Source organism: Nicotiana tomentosiformis, chromosome 5 (genome assembly GCF_000390325.3).
Source record: "Nicotiana tomentosiformis chromosome 5, ASM39032v3, whole genome shotgun sequence".
In the NCBI taxonomy this organism is placed as follows: Eukaryota; Viridiplantae; Streptophyta; class Magnoliopsida; order Solanales; family Solanaceae; genus Nicotiana; species Nicotiana tomentosiformis.
Genome location: NC_090816.1, coordinates 120,994,440 through 121,016,691, shown reverse-complemented (window position 1 = coordinate 121,016,691; position 22,252 = coordinate 120,994,440). Strand labels below are relative to the sequence as shown.

Here is a 22,252-nt window from a genome sequence, read left to right as displayed (position 1 = left end):
ACAGCTTTTTCTTTGGAATTCACCTCCAACCCACTCGTATCTATTCAAAAAGGACCCAATAATATCAAATATTGCTAAAGGAATCAATTATATTGCATAAACTAAATTTTCCAAATTTTCCTCCAAAAAGTCAAAAAATCGACCCTGGGCCAGCTTGATCAAAACCCGAGGTTCGGACCAAAATCCTTTTACCCATTCACCCCCGAGCCCGAATATGTAATTAGTTTTGGAATCCGACCTCAAATTGAGGTCTAAATCCCCAAATTCCCGAAATCCCTAGTTTCTACCCTAACCCCTAATTCTACCATGAAGCTCTATATTTTTAGGTTTAATTCTAGTAAAATGAAGTAAAAGATTGAAAGAAACGAGTTAAGGAACACTTACCTATGATTTGGGGAAGCAAATGTCTTTGAAAAATCGCCCTAGGCCTCCTATCCTTTTGAAAACAAGAAGAAAAATAGCTGGAGTCCGAATTAAATGCTCACTGCCTAGTGACTTTCGCACCTTCGGTGCTTTTGTCGCACTTGCGCATCCGCATGTGCGGACGGGATATACGTTTCTGCGGATATGGTTCCACTTCTGCGGTCCCGCTCTTGCGGAGAAAAGTCATCATCTGCAGAAAAACGAAGTCCAGGCCTAGGTCGCATCTGCAGAAAAATAAAATCCAGGCCTGGTTCGCATCTGCGGGGCTTTCGCTCGCACCTGCGACCAAAGGCTCACAGGTGCAGGCACACCAGATTTGGTGCACCGGCAACCTTGTTGAGGTTTGAACTCAACTCGCGCATCGCCTGAATGGCACTCGAGCCCTCGGGGATCTATCACAAACATGCATGCAAGTCTAAAAACATTATATGGACCTGCTTGCGCGATCAAATGAAAGTCACAAGAAAACTTTAAAAATTTCAATTTCCTCAACTGGACGTCCGAATCACGTCAAATCAACTCCGTTTCTCACCAAATTTCACATACATGTCTTAAATATCATAATGAACCTGTACCGGGCTCCGGAACCAAAATACAGACCCGATACTAACAATGTCAAACATCAATCAATTCTTAAAAACAAATAATTTCCAAACTATTAATTTTCATCAAAAATTCATAACTCAAGCTAAGGACCTTCGAATACGATTTCGGGCATACACACAGGTCCCATAATTCGATACGGACCTACCGGGACCCTTAAAGCATGGATTCGAGCCCGGTTACCAAAAATGTAGACCGAAGTCAATTAAAATCAACTTTTAAGGCAAAAAATCTTATTTTCATTAGTTTTTAACATAAAGCTTTCCGGAAACCTGCTCGGACTGCACACACAAACCGAGGAGGGTAAAAATGAGATTTCGAGCAATTATTCACTCGACTACTAAGCCAACGGGCTACCTTATTTCGAGTTCGAGCAAGCACCCACTCAGTTATAAAGGCTACAATGTCCAAATACGATCGAATTGCCTAAAACCTTATGAAAATCTTCATAAGGCATGAATTAAACAAAATGTTCATGAGGCAGAGAATAAAAAGGAGGAAAGTCGGGAAAAGAAATGATCTTTATACATATATACAAGAATGTTTACAATGTCATAACATGACCCTACACAGAAAACCAAAAGGAAAACTAAGGGCTAAGTTACTTGGTTATCTACGGGGGAAATCTCTTCTCCATCGGGCTCCTTCCCGCTCTCGGACCCACTTTTGCTCCAATCATCAGCATCACCATCGGCATCATCGTAAGCTAAGGCTTCAGCATCGAATTCAAGCTCTTTAGCCTTTTTTATCTCTTCGGCGAGATCGAAACCTCGAGCATGGATCTCTTCGAGGGTCTCCCTCCGAGATAGGGAATTAGCAAGTTCAGCAACCCAATGTGCTTGAGTGTTGGCTATATCGGCTGCTTCTCTTGCTTGTACCTGAGTAGCTTCAGCATCCACTTGATAGACGGCCACAAATGCATCCGCATCGGCCTTTGCCCTTTCAGTATCAGATTTGGCCTTGGCAAGTCTGGAGGCCAACCGAGCCTCGAGCTCCTCTATTCTTCTTGCTTGAACCGAGCTTTTCCCCTTCATGATATGAAGTTGGTTTTTGGCTGATGATAATTGGGCTCGAGCAGCCTCTTTCTCTGTAGCAATTCAGTCCATTTCAAGGACTCCACCTTTATCACATCGACCTCATCACGAAGTTTCCCCATCATCACAAGTTTTTGTTGTAGCCGTGAGACCAAAAATTTAGCCATCGTTCCGATATCGAGCCCATAGCCTTTTAATAGTATCATTACCTGCTCGGATAGATCGGTCTGATCCTGGTGAGCCTTGGCCAACTTAGCTCGGAGGTCTTTGATTTCCTCTCCCCTTTGCCCTAAGAGGAGTTTAAGGGCGTTACTCTCCTCCATGACCCGTTGAAGGTCGGCCTCGTATCGACACAGCTCGGCTCGATACCGAGAACATGCTTCTCGATGAACTATTGTGGCCTACGCATAAAGAAGAAAAGAAGTTAGAATATAATAACAAACATGCAAGTGGTATCAACGAAGGGAGTTAGAGATTACCTAATTTAGAGCTTGTTTCACTTCACAGAAAAGGCCTGACACATCACTTGGTCCAGCAACATCCTCGACAGCAGTAAACAAATTATGGAAGGGTCCTCCCTTTCGTGTGATCGGTTTATCTCTAGGGCCCCCAATGCTTGGGCATCCCGAATCACCCCTTTAGAAAAGGTAGGGATATTGGGCGAGTCCCCAATTACTACTGCCCCAAGCGACTCTCTTGGGGCATTCTCGTTAGTTTGGAGAGCTTCAGGATCGGTCTCTTCTGATATACCCACGGATTGTCAACTTTGGTAGGAAGCATCCTTGATCTCTAACGGTTCGGGGACTCTGCCCGAACCTTCCTCCGATACCTCCTCAGTCTGAGGCTTTGCTTTATAAATCACCATCGATTCAACTGCCTTTGAAGCGTCGATGGTTTTCTTCATTCGGGCCACCAGCACGGACCTGTCGTTTTCTTCTTCTTCTTCCTCGTCTTCATCCCTTAGACGCAGAACGGATTCCACGGTCAAAGGAATGGTATTAGTCCTTGGCTTTTGAGCGATCCTCATCTTCGATTTTGGATCTTCGGAGGCGGAGGCCCTTTTTCTCTTATTATCCTGTGGATTAGAGGCCGAAGCATCTTCCTCAATGGATGAGGACCTCAAAATTGCATCTTTGTCCACACCTACATACAAGAAAATTGATTTAAATATATGGAAAGCATCTTGTTCGAACTACCAAATATACGAGAGAGAGAGAGGCTCATCATCATTTTTGTCCACCCATCGGTCCTTTGACAAATCACGCCACAAGCGCTCGGCGTAGGTGGAGGTCGAAGCTAGATCCCATGTCTAGTTCTTGAGATTGGGGACTGCACCAGGCATCCAAGGAACTGCTGCATCACAAAAAAAGGGACATCAGTGAGAAAAGCAATGGAGGGGAAAAATAGGAGAAGATAACAGTAGAATTACACTTATGCTTCATGTTCCACTCCTCGAGAAAAGGCATCTTTTCAGTCGAAATTAGGTCCGACGTCTTTACTCGAATGAACCTGCCCATCCAGCCTCGATCCTTGTCCTAATCTATACTCGAGAAAAGAACCTTGGTAGCCCAACAATGAATTTTTATTAGTCACCTCGAAAGAGGCGAGGGCAGTACAATCAGATGAGATGATTGAGGGTGAAAGGCATGCCCTCAATTTTCTTCACGAAGTAACAGATCAAAATAATGATCTGCCAAAAAGAAGGATGGATTTGGCCTAGGGTTATTTGGTATTGATGAAAGAAATCAATAATAACAGGATCGAGGGGACCTAACGTGAAAGGGTAAGTATACACACTAAAAAACCCTTTCACATAAGTGGTGATATCTTCTTCAGAAGACGGGATTACTATTTCTTTGTTCTCCCAATAGCAATCTTTCTTTAGCTGTTCGAGGTGCCACTCAGTTATCGAACACATATACCTCGATATTGGCTCACATCGTCTGGGAACCGACAAGACTTTATCGACCTAAAAATCGGAGGTCAGAATGCACGCTCCTAGAACGCACTCCTCAGGCCGTGGCTCCATCGGTGTTTTGTCGGCGGCAGGCTGTGAAAAAGAAGCTTTTTCTTTCTGAGGAATGGTTTTTGATGTTTTCGACATTTTTGGATTTAAAGATCGAAAATAGAAAGAGGTAATAGAGATGTGGTGTTTATGAAGAAATATTTTGCAGAGAAGAATCACAGATTTGCGAGTGAATTCAAAAAGTGTGAGAAAGAAGTAAGAAAATTTAGAGTTTGAAGATGTAAAAGTGATTAAAATTGAAAAAGTGGGTTATTTATAGGTATAGCAATGGTGGTTCAATTTCGATAATGGTCGACCACCTTCTGACACGCATTAAGTGCCTTGAAAAACTAAACGACGGGACAACTATCACGTGCGTCATGATCGATCCTAATGTAAACGTCAACTTATATCTGATCGAGCCGTTGAGAAATCATGTCGTTGCTCGCTATATCCTTCCCGAGAAATGAGGGGACTATCTGTATACGGTAAAAATCGGTTAGTCCTTCGTACGAACTGGTCGAAATAGTAATGCATTGGATCGAAGAATCATCTTCATAATCAGGTTGAGGTCCGAAGTCATGTGACCAAGCTTCGAGCCCTATGGATCCAAATTGAACTATGATGCAAAGTGAAGTTATCGAGCTTATGAGGCAGAGACCGGCCAACACTGACCCCGAATCAATACAAGGATCTGAGTAAGAATCGAGCTCGAATCAAGATTGAGAGCTCGAGTCGATACCAAGCTCGAGTCAATATCGAGCTCATAGACAAGAGCCGTTGAAATCCCACTAGAGGAGAGAATCCTTGCAGGAATTATGGAAAAGCTGATTTATCATGAGTCTCCCACCATGTATTTTTAATTATATCTAAAGTAGGATCCCTCTACTATAAAGGGGGATGATTATTATTTATGAAGGATCAAGTTTTGCATACTGAGATATCATACACTCCTATATTGAAGAGTTACCCTTTTTTAGCTTCATAAATTGATTCATCTTGCTTAATCTATAAATCATCTTCTTCCCAACTCTACTTATTTTTCATTCTCTACAGCCAACACTCGATATTTCTATTCATTCTTATGATTTGTGTCAAGTTATACCACATACTCTTAGAACTACGTACAAATTAAACTCTATCTGATTTTTCGGATAAACAAGTTAAATTAAAATACTTCGAATTGTTTTAAGGTGTAACGAAAATGGCATATCAGACTAATAGGAGTGTCATTTTTAAGAGAAACGGCAATTGGAGACAATCAGATAGCAGTCACCTAATTGTTTAGCCTTAAACAGGTTATCTTTTAGTTATTCCATTTTTATCCATTAAGGCATTAAGTATATGTAGAAGTTGTGAAATAGGAAATGTCATTTGACAGGTCCCCTTGCCTAATTGTTTCGGGTTGGATTAGTTTGTTTATGTAGCTGATATACATAAATTATATTTTGATTATATACGGCTAACCATATATTATACATGAATATTATATATATACTCAATTGACCGTTGAGTTTCGCCTTATCAAGTTGCACGCGAAATGGATCTGATAGCATATATTACAACCCAGTCCACTAGTTACACTGTCTGCTTTGGGCCTAAGCACTCACGATTTTAAAATGGAAAACTACCAATTATATCCATTTATAAGTAGTTTATTACAAAAAATGGTCAATTCATAAAATATTATTAATAATAGCCAAATATTACCAATATTAGCCAATAGCTATTTGTAGCCAAAAAAGGTCAAATGTTTGCTTTCTTTTGAGTGGGTGTTATTAGAATAGATTGGGTAAATCTTAAGGAGCTTGAATCTTAGTTTTGGGGTATTTGGTGGAGTTTTGAGGTGGTTTAATTTAAAAATTCAAATTAGAAGATGAACATGAAAAAATAATAATGTGTATCACACTGTGTATCATTTGTGTATCACATATGTGTCATATTTGTATCAAATGTGTATCTATGTATACATGTGTGTGAGATACATGTGTCGCAGAAGTATTTTTTGAACTCGATTTTAACTATAAATTTTGATACCAATTTAGTCCAAATCACCTACAATCTTCCTCAAATTTTGTATATTGGCTCATATATATGTTTTCAATGAATTTCAACCATACACATTGAAAACAGTCCTTTATATATATATATATATATATATATATATATATATAAAATTTATTTATTTATTTTATTTATTTATATTTCATCACTTTGTTTGTTATCTCATCCATAAAATTTTCTTTCCGTCTTTTATCTAATATTGTTGATCACGCTTAAAAATATGGAAAGAGATCTTTGTGTGTGATTCTTGAAGAGAAAGAACCTTATTTATTTGGGTTTTTAATTTTTATATATATTAGGCTAGTTTTGGTAAGTTTATGATTAAAGACTAGAGGTTGGTAAATTAGGACTTATTTGGAACATTTCTGTTGGATTCCCTTTTAAAATACGTTACTAGGACCTAATGTTTGTTTTACTTATATATCGAGAATCTCAATCGTGTTTTGTCATGTGAGATTTGCATGGATGTCACATATTGCCCTCTTTATGTTTCTGCCAACTTAATGTCCCCATTGAGCATGAGTGGACAAACTGATTAGCAATTCCATTCGTCTTTCGATCTCCTCCACTTAATACTGAAACCAAACACTGAAATAAATTAGGTAGAATTGGCCTGTACCTTCCACGAATTCCTTTCTCTGATATGATTGTATATTAACTAAAAATAACATTATCATTTAGTTCGATTACTCAAAAGAAGCCTAACATAATTACCCTTAAATTAGTTTTTTCTCGTTTAAGAATGCACAACTCCATTAGATCTTTATCTAGAAAAATCTGGAAGAAAGTAACTAGCCTACTACTAATACAGAGGGGCAAGAAGGAAGGTGAGATAAATACTACCTAAAACCAACTTTAGAGTAAAGCTCGATTACTCAAAACTTAAATAACCACAAATTACCGTTAAAATATGTTAGAGAGAAGGAAGAGCGTTGGCTGCCTGCCTTCTTCTAGACTGAAGGGATCTTATATAATGGATATGCTTAAAATAAAACAAACTCTAAATAGTAATGGCCAACATAATAATTACACTCGTGACCGACAGAAAAAAAGCCATTATCTAAAAGTCAAAAAAGGCTAAAAGTTAAAAGTAAAACGGACAAAACTTTTTATAAAAAGCAGTTCCCTCAATATTGAACATGGGCCTGCTATATTATTAAAGTCATGGGTCCATCCACATTATTAAAGGGTATGCGGCCCAGATTATGATTTTGCTTTGCCTTTTTCGTTGTCTTTTTTGGTTGTTGAAGATTCTTGTACTCCTTCCATTATTTTATTCAAAAATTCTTATATGTCCAAAGAGATCATTGATGTATCATTACTTACTTCGATCTCGAAGTTCTTTGTTAAACCTTTTTTTATTTCTTCGAAATAGGAAGCTAGGATTTCTTTCTTGGAGAGAGCTCCTTTCTTCATTTGAAGTTTTCTAGTAACCTTTTGGAATGGACTCTATTCCTCCAAAATCATGTTTGTTTCCTCTTAATTGACATAATCATCAATTTTGGTTTTAATTTCATATATTAACTCTTAGCCATAAATTTTTCCTTCTTTATCTGTTAGAAGTAATTTACTCCATAATTTTATATTAAAAATTCTGTTTAGGCTGGGGAATCCTTTTGTGGTATAACTAATCTCTACATCCCATTTTATTATTCAATGGATTGAAAATTTTATGAAAAAATACATGGCTGCTATACCATCATAAAAGATATTATCTTTTTGTAACGAAATAATTTTGGGAGATATATCTACCTATTGAGTATATAAACACTTAAACAGCGAAGGAAGTATTTCTAGTGATGGACCATATAATTTCCACCATTTACATAATTAATTTAGAATTTGTTGCCCGAACATATTAGAACATAATTTAATGAACCATGAATGCTTCCATTTAGGATTTTCATATAAGAAAATTTTATTAAAACTTTCAACATAATACATAATCCCAGTAATTAAATTTTACTCCGACTTTTTGTTCAGGATGGGTATATTCCCTTTTCTTTAGGGTACTAAGTCCCCATTTGTCTGAGGCTAATACCCTCTTAATAATTATCTTAGAGAAATTATAAATTCTCTTAGTATTAGCAGGATAGAAATGCGGAATTTCAGCTAATTCTGTAGATGAGAGTATTATCTCGTAGTGCATCCTGTATTTAAAAGCAGGAGTTGCGTATGACACTGTAGCAAAATACCTTGTCATTAACTGCCATAGATTGTCTTTCCATTTAAGATCTGATTGTTCTAGAAGAGTTATTAATTCTTTTTTCTCCTTTCGGTTATAGACCTCTAAATTCTCATCACTTTCTTCTGTTATAACTGAAGAGTATGTTGGTGTGTTACCTTTTTCCTGTTTGGATTTTATGAAATCCAAGAATTCTTTATACATTGGGTGTTTTGTATTGACACCTGAAGTACCCGCTATATTAGCAGCTACCAATTATTTATTTCCAATTTGGGCGAGGATATTCCCTATGCCATAGGAAGGTGTTCTTCCCATTCCTCTACCTCGAAGAGGTATGTACTCGGGCCTCATATCTTGTGATAGATAAAGAATTTATTAATTCAAATATTCTCTAGTGAGAAAATCAGGAAGATTATTATCTTATCCATTTTTATAAATTATTTCAAAGTAGATGGGAGCCAATAATGCCTGCCATCGCGCAAACATTTATTTTGACACATCATGTTTAAAATTCTTATTAAATATAAATTTTGCTGCTTGGTAATCAGTTTTATTAAAAACTTTTGATTATATAAATCAGTTTGGAATTTTATAATACACTTTACTACAACAAGGATTTCCTTAGCTACATGTAACGACCCGGCTGGTCGTTTTGAAAGTTATAGACTCGATCCCCTATTTACTGCTTTCCCCGTATCTTTTTCTGCTTATGTGACTTGCCGAGACGTTGTTGTTGTGATTTTAGAGTGAATTGGGATACTTAGTCCCTAAACGGAAGTTTAAGTCTTAAGATTTTGACTGTAGTTAGAACTATGTCAAGACGACTAAGGAATAGACTTTCGTCAGTTCCGTTAGCTCCTTTATGTTATTCACGACTTAGGATCGTGTTCGAACTGTGAATTGGAGGTCCGTAGTTGATTTAGGTTTGAATCGGCAAAACTTAAATTTTTGGAGATCTTGACCGGAAGTGAACTTTTTGATATCGGGATCATATTCCTATTCCGGAAGTTGGAGTAGGTTCGTAATGTCGAATATGACTTGTGTGAAAAATTTGATGTCAATCGGACGAAATTTGAAAGGTTTTGGCATCAGTTGTAGAAGTTTGAAGTTTCAATGTTCATTAAGTTTTAATTGGAGGGTGATTCATGTTTTTAGCGTTGTTTGATGTGATTGAGAACTCGACTAAGTTCGTATGGTGTTTTAGGACTTATTGGTATGTTTGGTTGAGGTCCCGGGGGCCTCGGGTGTATTTCGTATGCTTAACGGATTGAAATTGGGCTTCTGTAAATTGCTGAAGTTTTTTGGTTTCTGGTGTTTTCGCACCTGCAATGGGGAGACCGCAGGTGCGGACTCGCACGTGTGGAAGGAGGAGCGCAGATGTGGATTTGGGCAGCCTAGACTGGGTTCACAGGTGCGAATATATTTGTGCAGAAGCGGCCTCGCTTCTGCTGTGGGATGGTGCGCAGGAGCGGTGAGGGTCGCAGGAGTGCATCCGCAGGTGCGGTACTTCTCTCGCAGATGTGGACCCAGAGAACATAAGTTAATTCCGCACCTACGATGGAATTTCCACAGGTGCGACAACGCAGGTGTGATTATAGACCCACATATGCGAAATCGCTGGGCAGAAAAGGGCCAAGTTCGAGGGTTTTATCCCAATTTCATTTTTGGGTCTTTGAGAGCTGGGATAGAGGCGATAATTCAAGGATATTTAAGATAGAACTTTGGGGTAATGATTCTTAATTCGTTTATGATTATATTCCACTAATCTATAGTTGCTTTCATCATCTAATTAAGGAATTTGGTTAAGACATTTGGGTCTTTTGAGTCTTGATTCGTCTTTTGATATCGGATTTGGATAATTTTGGTACGAGTGAGCTCGTGAGTGAATGGGTGTTCATATTTGGTGACTTTTACCTTTCGAGACGTGGGCCCGGGGAGGCTTTCTGGGGCAATTTTCTAATTTCTTGCTTTAGCTTTGATTTCATTAATTAGATTAGTTTCTTATAGTTGTATTTATTGTATGTAATTGATTTTGGCTAGAATCGGGCCATTCGGAGTCGGATATTCATGGAAAAGGCATTGTTACCAATTGATTGAGCTTGGTTCAAGATAAGTGGCTTGCCTAACCTTGTGTAGAGGAAATTCCCTTGGGATTTGGAACTATTGTTATATGTGAGCGTCGTGTACATGTGGTGACGAGTACGTATACGGGATATTTGTTGTAAAACCCAATTTATTTTACTGAGTAGTAACCTATTTTTCCTTTAATTTGAGTTATACCGTTTAAATGGGTATTAGTCTGTTTTCATTTTTAATTGAGTTATTCCAATATGTGTAATTATCCCGTTTAGTCTAATATCGCATGTCTACATGCTTTAACTGCTTATTTGAACTCTATGAAGCATGCCTAGTTGATTTCCTGCTTTTCCTTGTTCTTTATCAGTATACTTGTAGAAATCTTGTTGTTAACTGTCGTATTTATTGGTTTGAGCTGTGTATTTACTTTTGAGACTATGAGGCGGTTCCTCGAGAGTTCTCCCTACACATTTACTTTTGAGACTACGAGGCGGTACCTAGGGAGTTCTCCTGCACATTTACTTTTGAAACTATGAGGCGGTACCTCGGGAGTTCTCCCTACATATTTACTTTTGAGACTACGAGGCGGTTCCTCATGAGTTCTCCCTGCACATTTACTTTTGAGACTACGAGGTGGTACCCCGGGAGTTCTCACTGTATATTTACTTTTAAGACTACGTGGCGGTACCTTGGGAGTTCTCCCTACACATTTACTTTTGAGACTATGAGGCGGTACCTCGAGATATCTCTTTGCTTCTTTACTTCGGGACTACGAGACGGTATCTCGGGAGATCCCCTGTAGTTTACCCATGTGTTGTACTGCTATTTTTGTTGTGTTTCCTTTTGCTAAACTCCAGTCTCTTAATATACTGTTATATTCCCCTGCTTTATTTATTATATACCAGTGGGTCTGACCTGACCTCGTCACTACTCGACCGAGGTTAGGCTTGGCACTTACTGGGTACCGTTGTGGTGTACTCATGCTACTCTTCTACACATATATTTTGTGTGCAGATCCAGGTACTTCTTATCAGCCCCGCTATTAGCTGAGAGTGCTTGCTGGTGTACGAAGACTTTAAGGTACATCTGCCGCGTCCGCAGACCTAGGAGTCCCCCTCTATTCTCCCCTATGTCAAACACTTCATGTATTCTTTTTGTTAGACTCTGGTGTATAGAGATGCTATTTTCCTTTTGTAGCTTGTGACTTACGATGTTTCGGGTTTTGGGAAGACTGTGTATTTATTGAGTATTGGTTATTGTACATGCCAAGCGGCATTGTTACTGGTTATTCAATTATCCAGTGTTGTTAGTTGCCATGTTTTACTTTTGTTTTGTTATTTTCCACAATTTGTTAGGCTTACCTAGTCGTAGAGACTAGGTGTCATCACGATGTTATACGGAGGGGGTTTACATCGTAACAAGTTGGTATCAGAGCTCTAGGTTCATAGGTACGGAGTCATCTGTACTTATCTATAGGAGGCTATGGAACTTTTAGGAAAAAATTCACTTCTTTGATTCCTTGTCGTGTGAAATTGTTGACTTCGAAATTCTAAACTTCTGTATTCTATTCTCTCACAGATGGTGAGGATACATACCGGCGAATCTGATGAGCAGGCACCCGCCCCCTTCTAGAGCCGCGAGAGGCCGGGGTAGAGGCCGAGGACGTCCACGTGGTGTAGCCAGAGCACCTGCACGCGCTGCCACAGAAGAGCCCCCTGTAGCTCCAGTCGGAGGGCAAACACCTGAGATACCTGTTGTTACACTAGCCCTCTAGAAGACTCTAGCCCAGTTTCTGAGCATGTTCAACACCTTAGCTCAGGATGGATTGATTCCACTTGCTCCTGCCACATCTCAGGCTGGGGGAGGAGCACAGACTCCCGTCGTCGGCACCCCAGAGCAGCGAGTTCAGGTAGACCAAGATCCAGAGATCATACCAGTGCAGCCGGTAGCTCTAGTTCAACCCAAGGGTAGCAGTTTCTTCGGTGGAGCAGCTCAGACTTGAGAGGTACAAAAAGTACCACCCTCCTACCTTCAGTGGATTGGCGTCAGAGGATGCCCAGGGTTTTCTGGAGGAGTTTCACCGTATTCTCCGTACTATGGGTGTAGCAGAGTTGAGTGGAGTTTCCTTTACTGCATTCCAGCTTAGAGAGTTGCCTATCAGTGTTGGCGTGCTTATGAGTTGTATAGTCCGACTGAGGCAGATTCACTTACATGGACTCAGTTCTCGGACATGATTTTGAGAGAGTATGTCCCTCAGAGCCCCAGGGATGCATGACGCGCGGAGTTTGAGCAGCTATGCCATGGTGCTATGACTGTGTCAGAGTATGCAGTTCGTTTCAGTGATTTAACCCGACATGCACCGGCCTTGGTAGCCACATTTCGAGAGAGGGTTCGTCGGTTTATTGAGGGACTGCACCCCAGTATCAAGATTAGTATGTCCCGGGAGTTAGAGATGGATATTTCTTACCAACAGGTTGTAAGTATTGCTAGGAGATTGGAGGGCATGCTCGCTCGGGATAGAGAGGAGAGGGAGGCCAAGATGTCCCGAGAGTCTGGCACTTATAGTGGTACTCGTGCCCCAGCTGCATGAAACGAGGTGTCACAAAGTGAATTTTATTCGAAGGAATTATATTCAAAAGATATTTATTTAAAAGACGTATATTCGAAAGATATTTATTTGACAGAGTTTTATATCAAAAGATATTTATTTTAAAGGAGTATATTTGCAATATTTTTATTTGAAACGGTTTTATATACAAAAGATATTTATTCGAAAGAAATATATTCGGAAGGTATTTATTCGAAAGAATTATATGTGAAAGATTTATATTTGAAGGACTAGTTTAATTGGTTGCACTTGTGTTTCTTATTCGTTTGAGTAATAATTATGATGTTCTTGCTGCCTTGCTGTTTACATCACTAGTTGATTATTGTTGCTATTACTGCCATTTATTTTCCATTATTTTTGTATACTATATTGCACAGGTTATTAGACTAGTGAGTGTCTTGACTATACCTCGTCAATACTCCACCGAGGTTAGTCTTGATACTTACTGGGTACCGACTGTGGTGTACTCATACTACACTTCTGCACATTTTTGTGCAGAGCCAGGTATTGAAGATATCGGACTGGGTAGAGTTAGTGTGTTGATCGCAAGGATTCAAGGTAGACCTACTTGGTCGTCGCAGTCCCTTGTAGTCTTTCTATTTTATTGTACAGTCAACTCTCATTCGAACAGTATTGTATATTATATCCTTGAGATCATTACAGGTATTCAGTTAGAGCTCATGGCTCGGTATTACAACTCTTGGGAGGTTGGTATAATTATTTCCGTTGTGGGTTTCGATTATCTATTTTTTTTTAAAATGGCTTGAAATGAAATTGAAATCGGCTTACCTAGTCTTAGAGACTAAGTGCCATCACGACACCTGAGGTGGGATTTTGGGTCGTGACAAGTTGGTATTAGAGCTCTAGGTTCATAGGTTTTAAGACTCACAAACGAGTCTAGTAGAGTCTTGTGGATCGGTACGAAAACCTGTGTATTTATCTTGGAGAGGCTACAGAACTGTTAGGAAATTTCCACTTCTTTCATTCCCGTCGTGCGAAATTTGTTGAATTTGGAACTTGAGCCTTTGTATCTCTATTCTCCCACTGATTGTGAGTACACGTGCTACCGGATCAGTTGAGTAGGCATCCACGCATATTGCTAAGGACGCAAGAGGCCGGGGCCGAGGTAGAGGCCGAAGAAGGGCACGTGTCACAGCTAGAACATCGGTTCGAGGGGTAGTTGAGGAACCGCCAGTTGCTCCAGTTGGGGGACAGGCACCAGAGACACCTGTTGTTACCCACGGACTTCAGGAGACTTTAGCACAATTCCTAAACATGTTTGGTACATTGACTCAGGCGGGATTGATCTTCGTTTCAACAAATATTTCACAGAGTGGGGGAGGAGTTCAGACTCCTACTTCCCGTACTCCAGAGCAGTAGGTTCATATTGGTCAGGTGAAAGTTAGAAAATAGAAGATTTTTGGAGTGTTCGACCGAAGGTTGAATTTTTAGAACGTTGTCGAATTTCAATTCCGGAAATTGGAACCACTCCATTATGTCATTTATGACTCGTGTGGGAAATTTAAAGTCATTTCGGATTGATTTGGCACGTTTTGGCGCAAAATATAGAAGTTCGAAGATTTGAAAACTCATAATTCGATTCGATGGGCAATTCATAATTTTGGCGTTGTTTGACGTGGTTTGAAGCCTCGACTAATTTCATATTGTATTTTGGGATGTGTTGGTATAATTGGTTAAGGTCCCGAGGGCCTCGGGTGGATTTCAGATCGTTAACTGATCAATTTTGGGCTTGGAAGATTGCTGAAGAATTTCTGGTGTCTAGCTCTGGTTTCCCCCTTCGCGTTCGCGAGAGAGGTCTCGCGTTTGCGAGGGGTAACTGGGAGATAGGTGAGTTTGTTCTTCGTGTTCGCAAAAATTTCCACGCATTTGCGAAGGTGTAGGAAGTTGTTCATCGCGTTCGCGTGTGAGGGGTCGCGTTCGCGAAGGCCTGGGTTCACCGTGCATCGCGTTAGCATAGGTGAGCTCGCGTTCGCAAAGAGGAGTCTCACACATTTGGTCTTCACGTTCGCGAAGGGAGTCCCGCATTCACGAAGCTTAGGTTAGATAACCACCGCGTTCGTGAGAGGAGCCTCACGTTTGCAAAGAAGAAAAATACCTGGGCAGAATTAAAAGTTCCAAAAACGAGAGTTTGAGTTCATAACACAAAAATTGATTTGGGAGCTCGGTGGGAGGAGATTCTTGGTGAAATTTTCACGTAGGTGTCTGGGGTAAGTGTTCTATATACAAAAGTAATTATATTTCATACATCCATGGTTATATTTATCGTTTAATTCGAGTTTTATTGGAGGAAATTGGGATTTATTTAAAACTTTTTAAAACGGAAAATTTAAGATTTGGAGGTCGATTCATTATCGGAATTTGATTAAATTGATATGGTTGAATTCGTATCAGAATGGGTGTTCAGATTTCGTAAAAATTTTGTCGGGTTCCGAGATGCGAGCCATGCGTTGACTTTGGTTGACTTTTTAATGTGAAGTTTTAAGTCGACGTTTTATTACACAGAATTATTTCCGATGAATTTTAATAATGTTATACAATTAATTTGGATAGATTCGAGCTATCCGGAGGACAATTCAAGCAAGAAAGCGATTTTTGGAATATCGGCCTAACTTCAAAAAGGTAAGTATCTTGCCTAACCTTGAGTGGGGAATTACCCCTTAGGTATTGAGTCTTATGTGCCATTTGTGAAATGTGAAAAGTCGTATACGCAAGGTGATGAGTACATACTCGGTCTTATATGTGCAAAATTTATTCGGTTAAAGTCTAAGGCAATTGTGTGTAGTAAATTGGATAATTGTTGGCATTTATTAAATCCTCTATTTGCCATGTCTCAATCCTTGTTGTCGAATTTGTTTTTATATGATAATTTGGTATGATTGTCACTTGAATTATTATGTGAATTCCGTGAGTTTGTTGATTTGATATTTCCTGAAAATAATTATTTTATGGATTTTCCATCTGCAAATAATAAACTAAATAAGTTTAAATTCAGGCGTTAATATAATTATCAAGAATTTGAATTAATGAAGGTGTTGCCCTATACTGTATTATTTTTCCATCTCTGTTGTTGTTGTTTTTGAGGTTCTGTGTACATTGTGCGGAGCCTTGGGTTACTTGCTGTAAATTTAAGCAAATTTGTTGTGTCTTTAGAATTGGTTGTGGCCTATGGGAAAATTGTGATATGAAGTGTTGTATTATCTTATCGTGATAATATTCCATGTAAAGTGTTGTGTGATTTGAGTTATTATTATGAGGACATAAGGGTGACATTCCACTGTGGACATTATGTGGGTATAAAGGTGGCATTTCACTGTGGTTATGTGTGTTGGGATATTGTCTGGGCAGAGTTGTAAGGGTGGCTATTAATAAGAGCGGTAAGAATGAGTATTGATATTGTTAGGGCGGAGGGATAAGGGTGGCTATTATTATGGAGTGATACGGGTGGCTATTGTCAAGGATGATACATGATGATGTGGGATTATTTTGTTGGTGATTTTTATATGATGTTGTGATTTTTTCTGGTGTTTATTTTTATCTCTTGTGCAACTTGTCTTGTTGTTGGTAACTTGATAATAGTCTGATTCATGTTGCAATTATGAGCCTGTGGCTATTGCCTAGCGGATTATGTTATTGGCACGTGAACCGTCCATGCAGATGTAATATGAAATGTGGGCATGAGGTGCCAGGGAAATATAATGATTATGTTATTGGCACGTGAACTGTCCGTGCAGATGTGATATGAAATGTGGGCATGAGGTGTCGGGGAAATCTAATAATTTTTATTATTGGCACGTGAGTTGTCCGTTCGGAGTTGACAGAAATATGGGCATGAGGTCCAGTGAAAATATGAATGTGGGTTGAGACTCGTATGTTATGATTATGAAACGAGGTGTAACAGAGTGAATTTTATTCGAAGGAATTATATTCAAAAGATATTTATTTGAAAGAAGTATATTCGAACGATATTTATTTGAAAGAGTTTTATATTCAAAAGATATTTATTTGAAAGGAGTATATTTGCAGTATTTTTATTTGAAAGAGTTTTATATTCAAAGGATATTTATTCGAAAGAAATATATTTGGAAGGTATTTATTCGAAAGAATTATATGTGAAAGATTTATATTTGAAGGACTTGTTTAATTGGTTGTACTTGTGTTTCTTATTCGTTTGAGTAATAATTATGATGTTCTTGCTGCCTTGCTATTTACATCACTAGTTGATTGTTGTTTCTATCACTTCCATTTATTTTCCATCATTTTTGTATACTACATTGCACGGGTTATTAGACTAGTGAGTGTATTGACTGTACCTCGTCACTACTCCACCGAGGTTAGACTTCAAACTTACTGGGTACCGACTGTAGTGCACTCATACTACACTTTTGCACATTTTTGTGCAGAGCCAAGTATTGGAAATATCGGACTCGGGAAATGTTAGTGTGTTGATCGCAAGGATTCAAGGTAGAGCTGCTTGGTCGCCGCAGTCCCTTGCAGTCTTTCTATTTTATTGTATTGTCAACTGTTATTCAAACAGTATTATATATTTGTTCCTTGAGATCATTATATGTATTCTGTTAGTGTTCTGACTCAGTATTACCAGTCCTGGGAGGTTGTAATAATTATTTACGTTGCGGGTGTCTTGAAATGAAATTATAATCGGCTTACCTAGTCTTAAAGACTAAGTGCCATCATGACACTTGAGGTGGGATTTTGGGTCGTGACAAGTTGGTATCAGAGATCTAGGTTAATAGGTTCTACGAGTCACGAATGAGTCTACTAGGGTCTTGCGTATCGGTACAAAGACGTCTGTACTTAACTTCGAGAGGCTACAGAACTGTTAGGAAATTTCAACTTCTTTTATTCCCGTCGTGCAAAATTTATTGAATTTGGAATTTGAGCATTTGTATCTATATTCTCTCACATATGGTGAGGACACATGCTACTGGATCAGCTGAGCAGACACCCGCGTAAACTCCTAGGGCCGCAAGAGGTCGGGGCCTAGGTAGAGGCCGAGGAAGGACATGTGTCACAGCTAGAACATCGGTTAAAGGGGCAGTTGAGGAGCCACCAGTTGCTCCAGTTGGGGGACAGGCACCAGAGACACCTGGTCTTACCCCTGGACTTCAGGAGACTTTAGCACAGTTCCTAAACATGTTTGGTACATTGACTAAGGCGGGATTGATCTAGGGGTGTTCAAAACCGAACCGAAACCGAAAACCGAACCGAAACCGAAGCTTAATGGCTTATTGGTATCGGTTTAACGGTTTAACGGACGGGGAACGGATTGAATTTTTTTATTAACGGCTTATCGGTTTGGGGGTGGATTATTCAATTTTCTTAACGGATAATCCGTTAACCCGTTAAGAATATATATATATATATATATATATATATATATATATATATATATATATATATATATATATATATATAATAATTATTTTTATCCATATATATATATATATATTAAATAATCAAAAACCATTCTTCCACTTCCAGTATTCTATCTCTATTCTCTATTACTAATTTACTATTAGACATTTAGTTATAATTTACTATTCCATTTAGTTACTATTAGATAATTTTGATTATCATGTATTATACAGAGTGTTCTCTTCTATTTCTTATGATAGTTATAAGTTGTTAATAGGCTCATTCCCAGAGATGATTCTACTGGGAAATACATTGGAATACACATCTCTTTATTTCTTCTATTTAGCTCTCTTTCTATTTCTTCTATTTAGCTCTCTTCTTAGGAATTTTATTTTGAGTCATAGCGGTCAACAAACAATCCGATAAACCGCCCGATAACCGCCCGATAAGAGCTAAACCGATACCAATCCGCCCGATATCTTATCGGATGGCTAGCGGATTACTACATTTAAAAACCGATAACCGATAAGCCAAACCGTTAAGAGTATATAACCGCCCAATCCGCCCGATAAGCAGCCCTAGATTGATCTCCGATTCACCCAATATTTCACAAAGTGAGGAAGGAGTTCAGACTCCTACCGCCCGTACTCCAGAGCAGCAAGTTGATGGACTCCCTCCACTAAGCCTCGGGATATCTGGGATGATGCTGGTAGAACCGCCTGATGCACCTGTCTCAGATCCTACACAAAAGTGCAGGATGAGTACGTAAATCTCGTGTACCGAGTAAGTATCAATTCTAATCTCGAAGAAGTAGTGACGGGAAGCCGACTTCTACACTTACTATGGGTCCATAATATTAAGATAGGAATATTTAAATAAACACGGTTTATGGGAATAATAATAAATTTCCTTAACAAGCAGGAATAAATAATTCTTTCACAATTTAATAATTTCCAATAAGTCATTTATCTTCACAAGCTGCAACGATAATGTCAAGACACCGTGAAATTTGTTATTATTAAGCACGATTTATGCCGAGTTCATACGGACCGATCCAGAATAATGTGTACACTGTCGAGGGACGTGCGGCACGATCCATAGATGCATCTATCTACTGCCGAGGCGTTCGGCCCGCTCCACAAGAAAAGAAGGATACTTTATAAGCATTTCACTTAAATATTACTGAGGTTTTCTACAAAAATAATACAAAGTTCATTAACGATCTTCCACAATTTCTCCAACAAATACTAATATAATTTAGGCATTTTTAAATTAACAAGTATGATGCAAAATTTTCAAATAATTCATGAATTGGGTCCTTAAACTACCCAGACAATAGCATAATAGTAGCTACGCAAGGACTCTCGTCACCTCGTACGTACGTTGCCCCCCCTAAATTAGAAACAAATATTTATTTAAATCACCTATGGGGAAAATTCCCTCAAGGTTAGACAAGAGACTTACCTCATCTTAAAGCTAACTTCTTGATCACGATTTCATGTTAAAGCCTCAATTTGATGCCGAATAATCTGAAACTAGTCAAATGTTATATAATTTAATCAATACATACTCAATATTTCATAATTTATCTATTAGAGTAATTGCCCAACCCAATTTTGTAAAATTCCTAAAATTCACCTCGAGCCCACGTGCCCAGATTCCAGAAATATTCGGCGGAAATCGTCACCCATAACCTCAAGAACTCAAATATGCAACATTCATCCCATTCCATAACCATTTTCATGGTTAAAACTCATTTTTATAAAAACTTAGGTTTTTCATCTAAACCCTTGATTTCCACAATTTACATATTATAGTCAATCCATAATCTATGTATTTAACTCACAATAGGTAGAATTAACTTACCTCAAAGTTGCTAGGTGAATACCCCTCTCAAGAAGCTCCAAAATCGCCCAAGAATGGAGAAAATGTGCTAAAAATGGCTGATCACTGTTTTAAAACATTCTGCCCACCAGGTTTTTCGCACTTGCGAAAGAAGAAACGCATTTGAGGTACCGCACCCACGGTGCTGTGTCCGCTTGTGCAGAATTCCTCAAGCCCAGCGAGAGCCACTTATGCGGGAGGGATTTCCGCTTCTGCGGTGAGTGTGTTGCTCCTGCGGCTTGGGCCGCATCTGCGATGACATCCTTCGCACCTGCGCCTTCCCAGGTGCGGTCCCTGGCTCGCTCCTACGGTCACTGGTCTTCCCTATGCTAGTATGCTGCTGCTGCTTGTGGCTCGCTTATGCGAACTCGCACCTGCGGCTGGCCAAGCACAGATGTGATTGCAGCAGAAGCTAGAAGCTTCAGCTGCTGCTCCTAAGTCCAAACTTGGTCCGAGTCTTGTCTGATTAACACCCGAGGCCCCCGGGGCCCCGCCTGAACATACCAACAAGTTTGAAGTTTTAAAATGGATTCGCTCGAACCCTCGAAAGGCATAAAATAACATCAAAACTAAGAATCATACCCCAAACAAAATTGATTCAACTTAGAAATTTTAAATTGTTCAAACTTACTCTAAACGCACCGAAACATACTTTAACTACTCGGAATGACACAAAATTTTGCGTGCAAGTCTTAAATCACCATACGGAACTATTCCAATGCCCAGAAATCCGAACAGGCCTCAATTACTCCAAAACCTACTCCAAAACACATTCGAAGAGCTTTAAACCTTCAAATAGTCAGCTTTCACTATTAACCGCTGAAACGCTCCCGGGTCTTCCAAAATCCGATTCGAACATACGCCCAAGTCCAAAATCATCATACGAACCTTTTGGGATCGTGAAATCTCGATTTCGGGGTTGTTTACTCAAAATGTTGACCGAAGTCAAACTTACCCTTTTAAAGCCAAACTAAGGAACCAAGTGTTCCGATTTCGATCCGAACGCTTTAAATTCCCAAACTAACCATCCCTACAAGTCATAAAATAGTAAAAACACATACGAGGAGTCTTATTTAGAGGAACAAGGTTCTAGACGGAAAAATGACCGGTTGGGTCGTTACATTCTCCACCTCTTAAACAAGAGTTCGTCCTCGAACGGGTTTAGAATCATACATGGTGTGTTGAATAATTGTGGATATCTGCTCCGTATGTCCTTCTCGGCCTCCCAAGTCGCTTCCTCGACTGGTTGGCCCCGCCACAAAACTTTTACCCTGTAAATCCTCTTGGACCTCAATTGGCGAACCTGCCTATCAACAATGGAAAATGGCTCCTCCTCATAACCCAAGATGTCATCTAGCTGAACCGTGCTGAAGTCTAACACATGCGACAGGTCGGCATGATATTTCCAAAGCATAGATACATAGAAAAATGGATGAGCTCCTAATAGACCGGGAGGCAGGGCAAGCTCGTAAGCAACCTCCCCAACTCGTCTCAACACCTCAAATGGGCCTATAAACCTTGGGCTCAACTTGCGATTCTTCCCGAACCTCATGATTCCCTTTATCGGCGAAACCTTCAAGAGAACTTTCTCGCCCACCATAAATGATAAGTCATGCGTTTTCTAATCCGCGTAACTCTTCTATCTGGACTGTGCTATACGAAGTCGTTCCTGAATCAACTTTACCTTTTCCAACGCATCCTTCACCAAATCAGTACCATATAACTTAGTCTCGTCGGGCTCAAACCATCCGATGGGTGAACGACATAGCCGACTATATAAAGCCTCAAACAGAGCCGACTCGATGCTGGATTGGTAACTATTGTTATAAGTAAACTCAGCCAAAGGCAAGAACCGATCCCACTGACCTTCGAAGTGAATCACACATGCCCTAAGAATATCCTCCAAGATCTAAATTATCCTCTCTAACTACCCGTCGGTATGAGGGTAAAAGGTTGTATTGAGCTCTACACGGGTC

General features: G+C 39.4%; 1 protein-coding gene across 1 annotated transcript in view; it reads right to left on the bottom strand.

The window, feature by feature from the left end:
• Window positions 1-1,622: 1,622 nt before the first annotated feature.
• Window positions 1,623-22,252, bottom strand: part of LOC117277006 (uncharacterized) — a 33,779-nt gene continuing 13,149 nt past the window's right edge. Inside the window, exons 2-4 of the mRNA XM_070176848.1 lie at window positions 2,890-3,203; window positions 2,270-2,461; window positions 1,623-2,054 (exon numbers count right to left, since the gene is read on the bottom strand). Of these exons, the coding sequence (XP_070032949.1) occupies window positions 1,623-2,054; window positions 2,270-2,461; window positions 2,890-3,203 (938 nt within the window). The remainder of the gene's footprint in view (window positions 2,055-2,269; window positions 2,462-2,889; window positions 3,204-22,252) is intronic.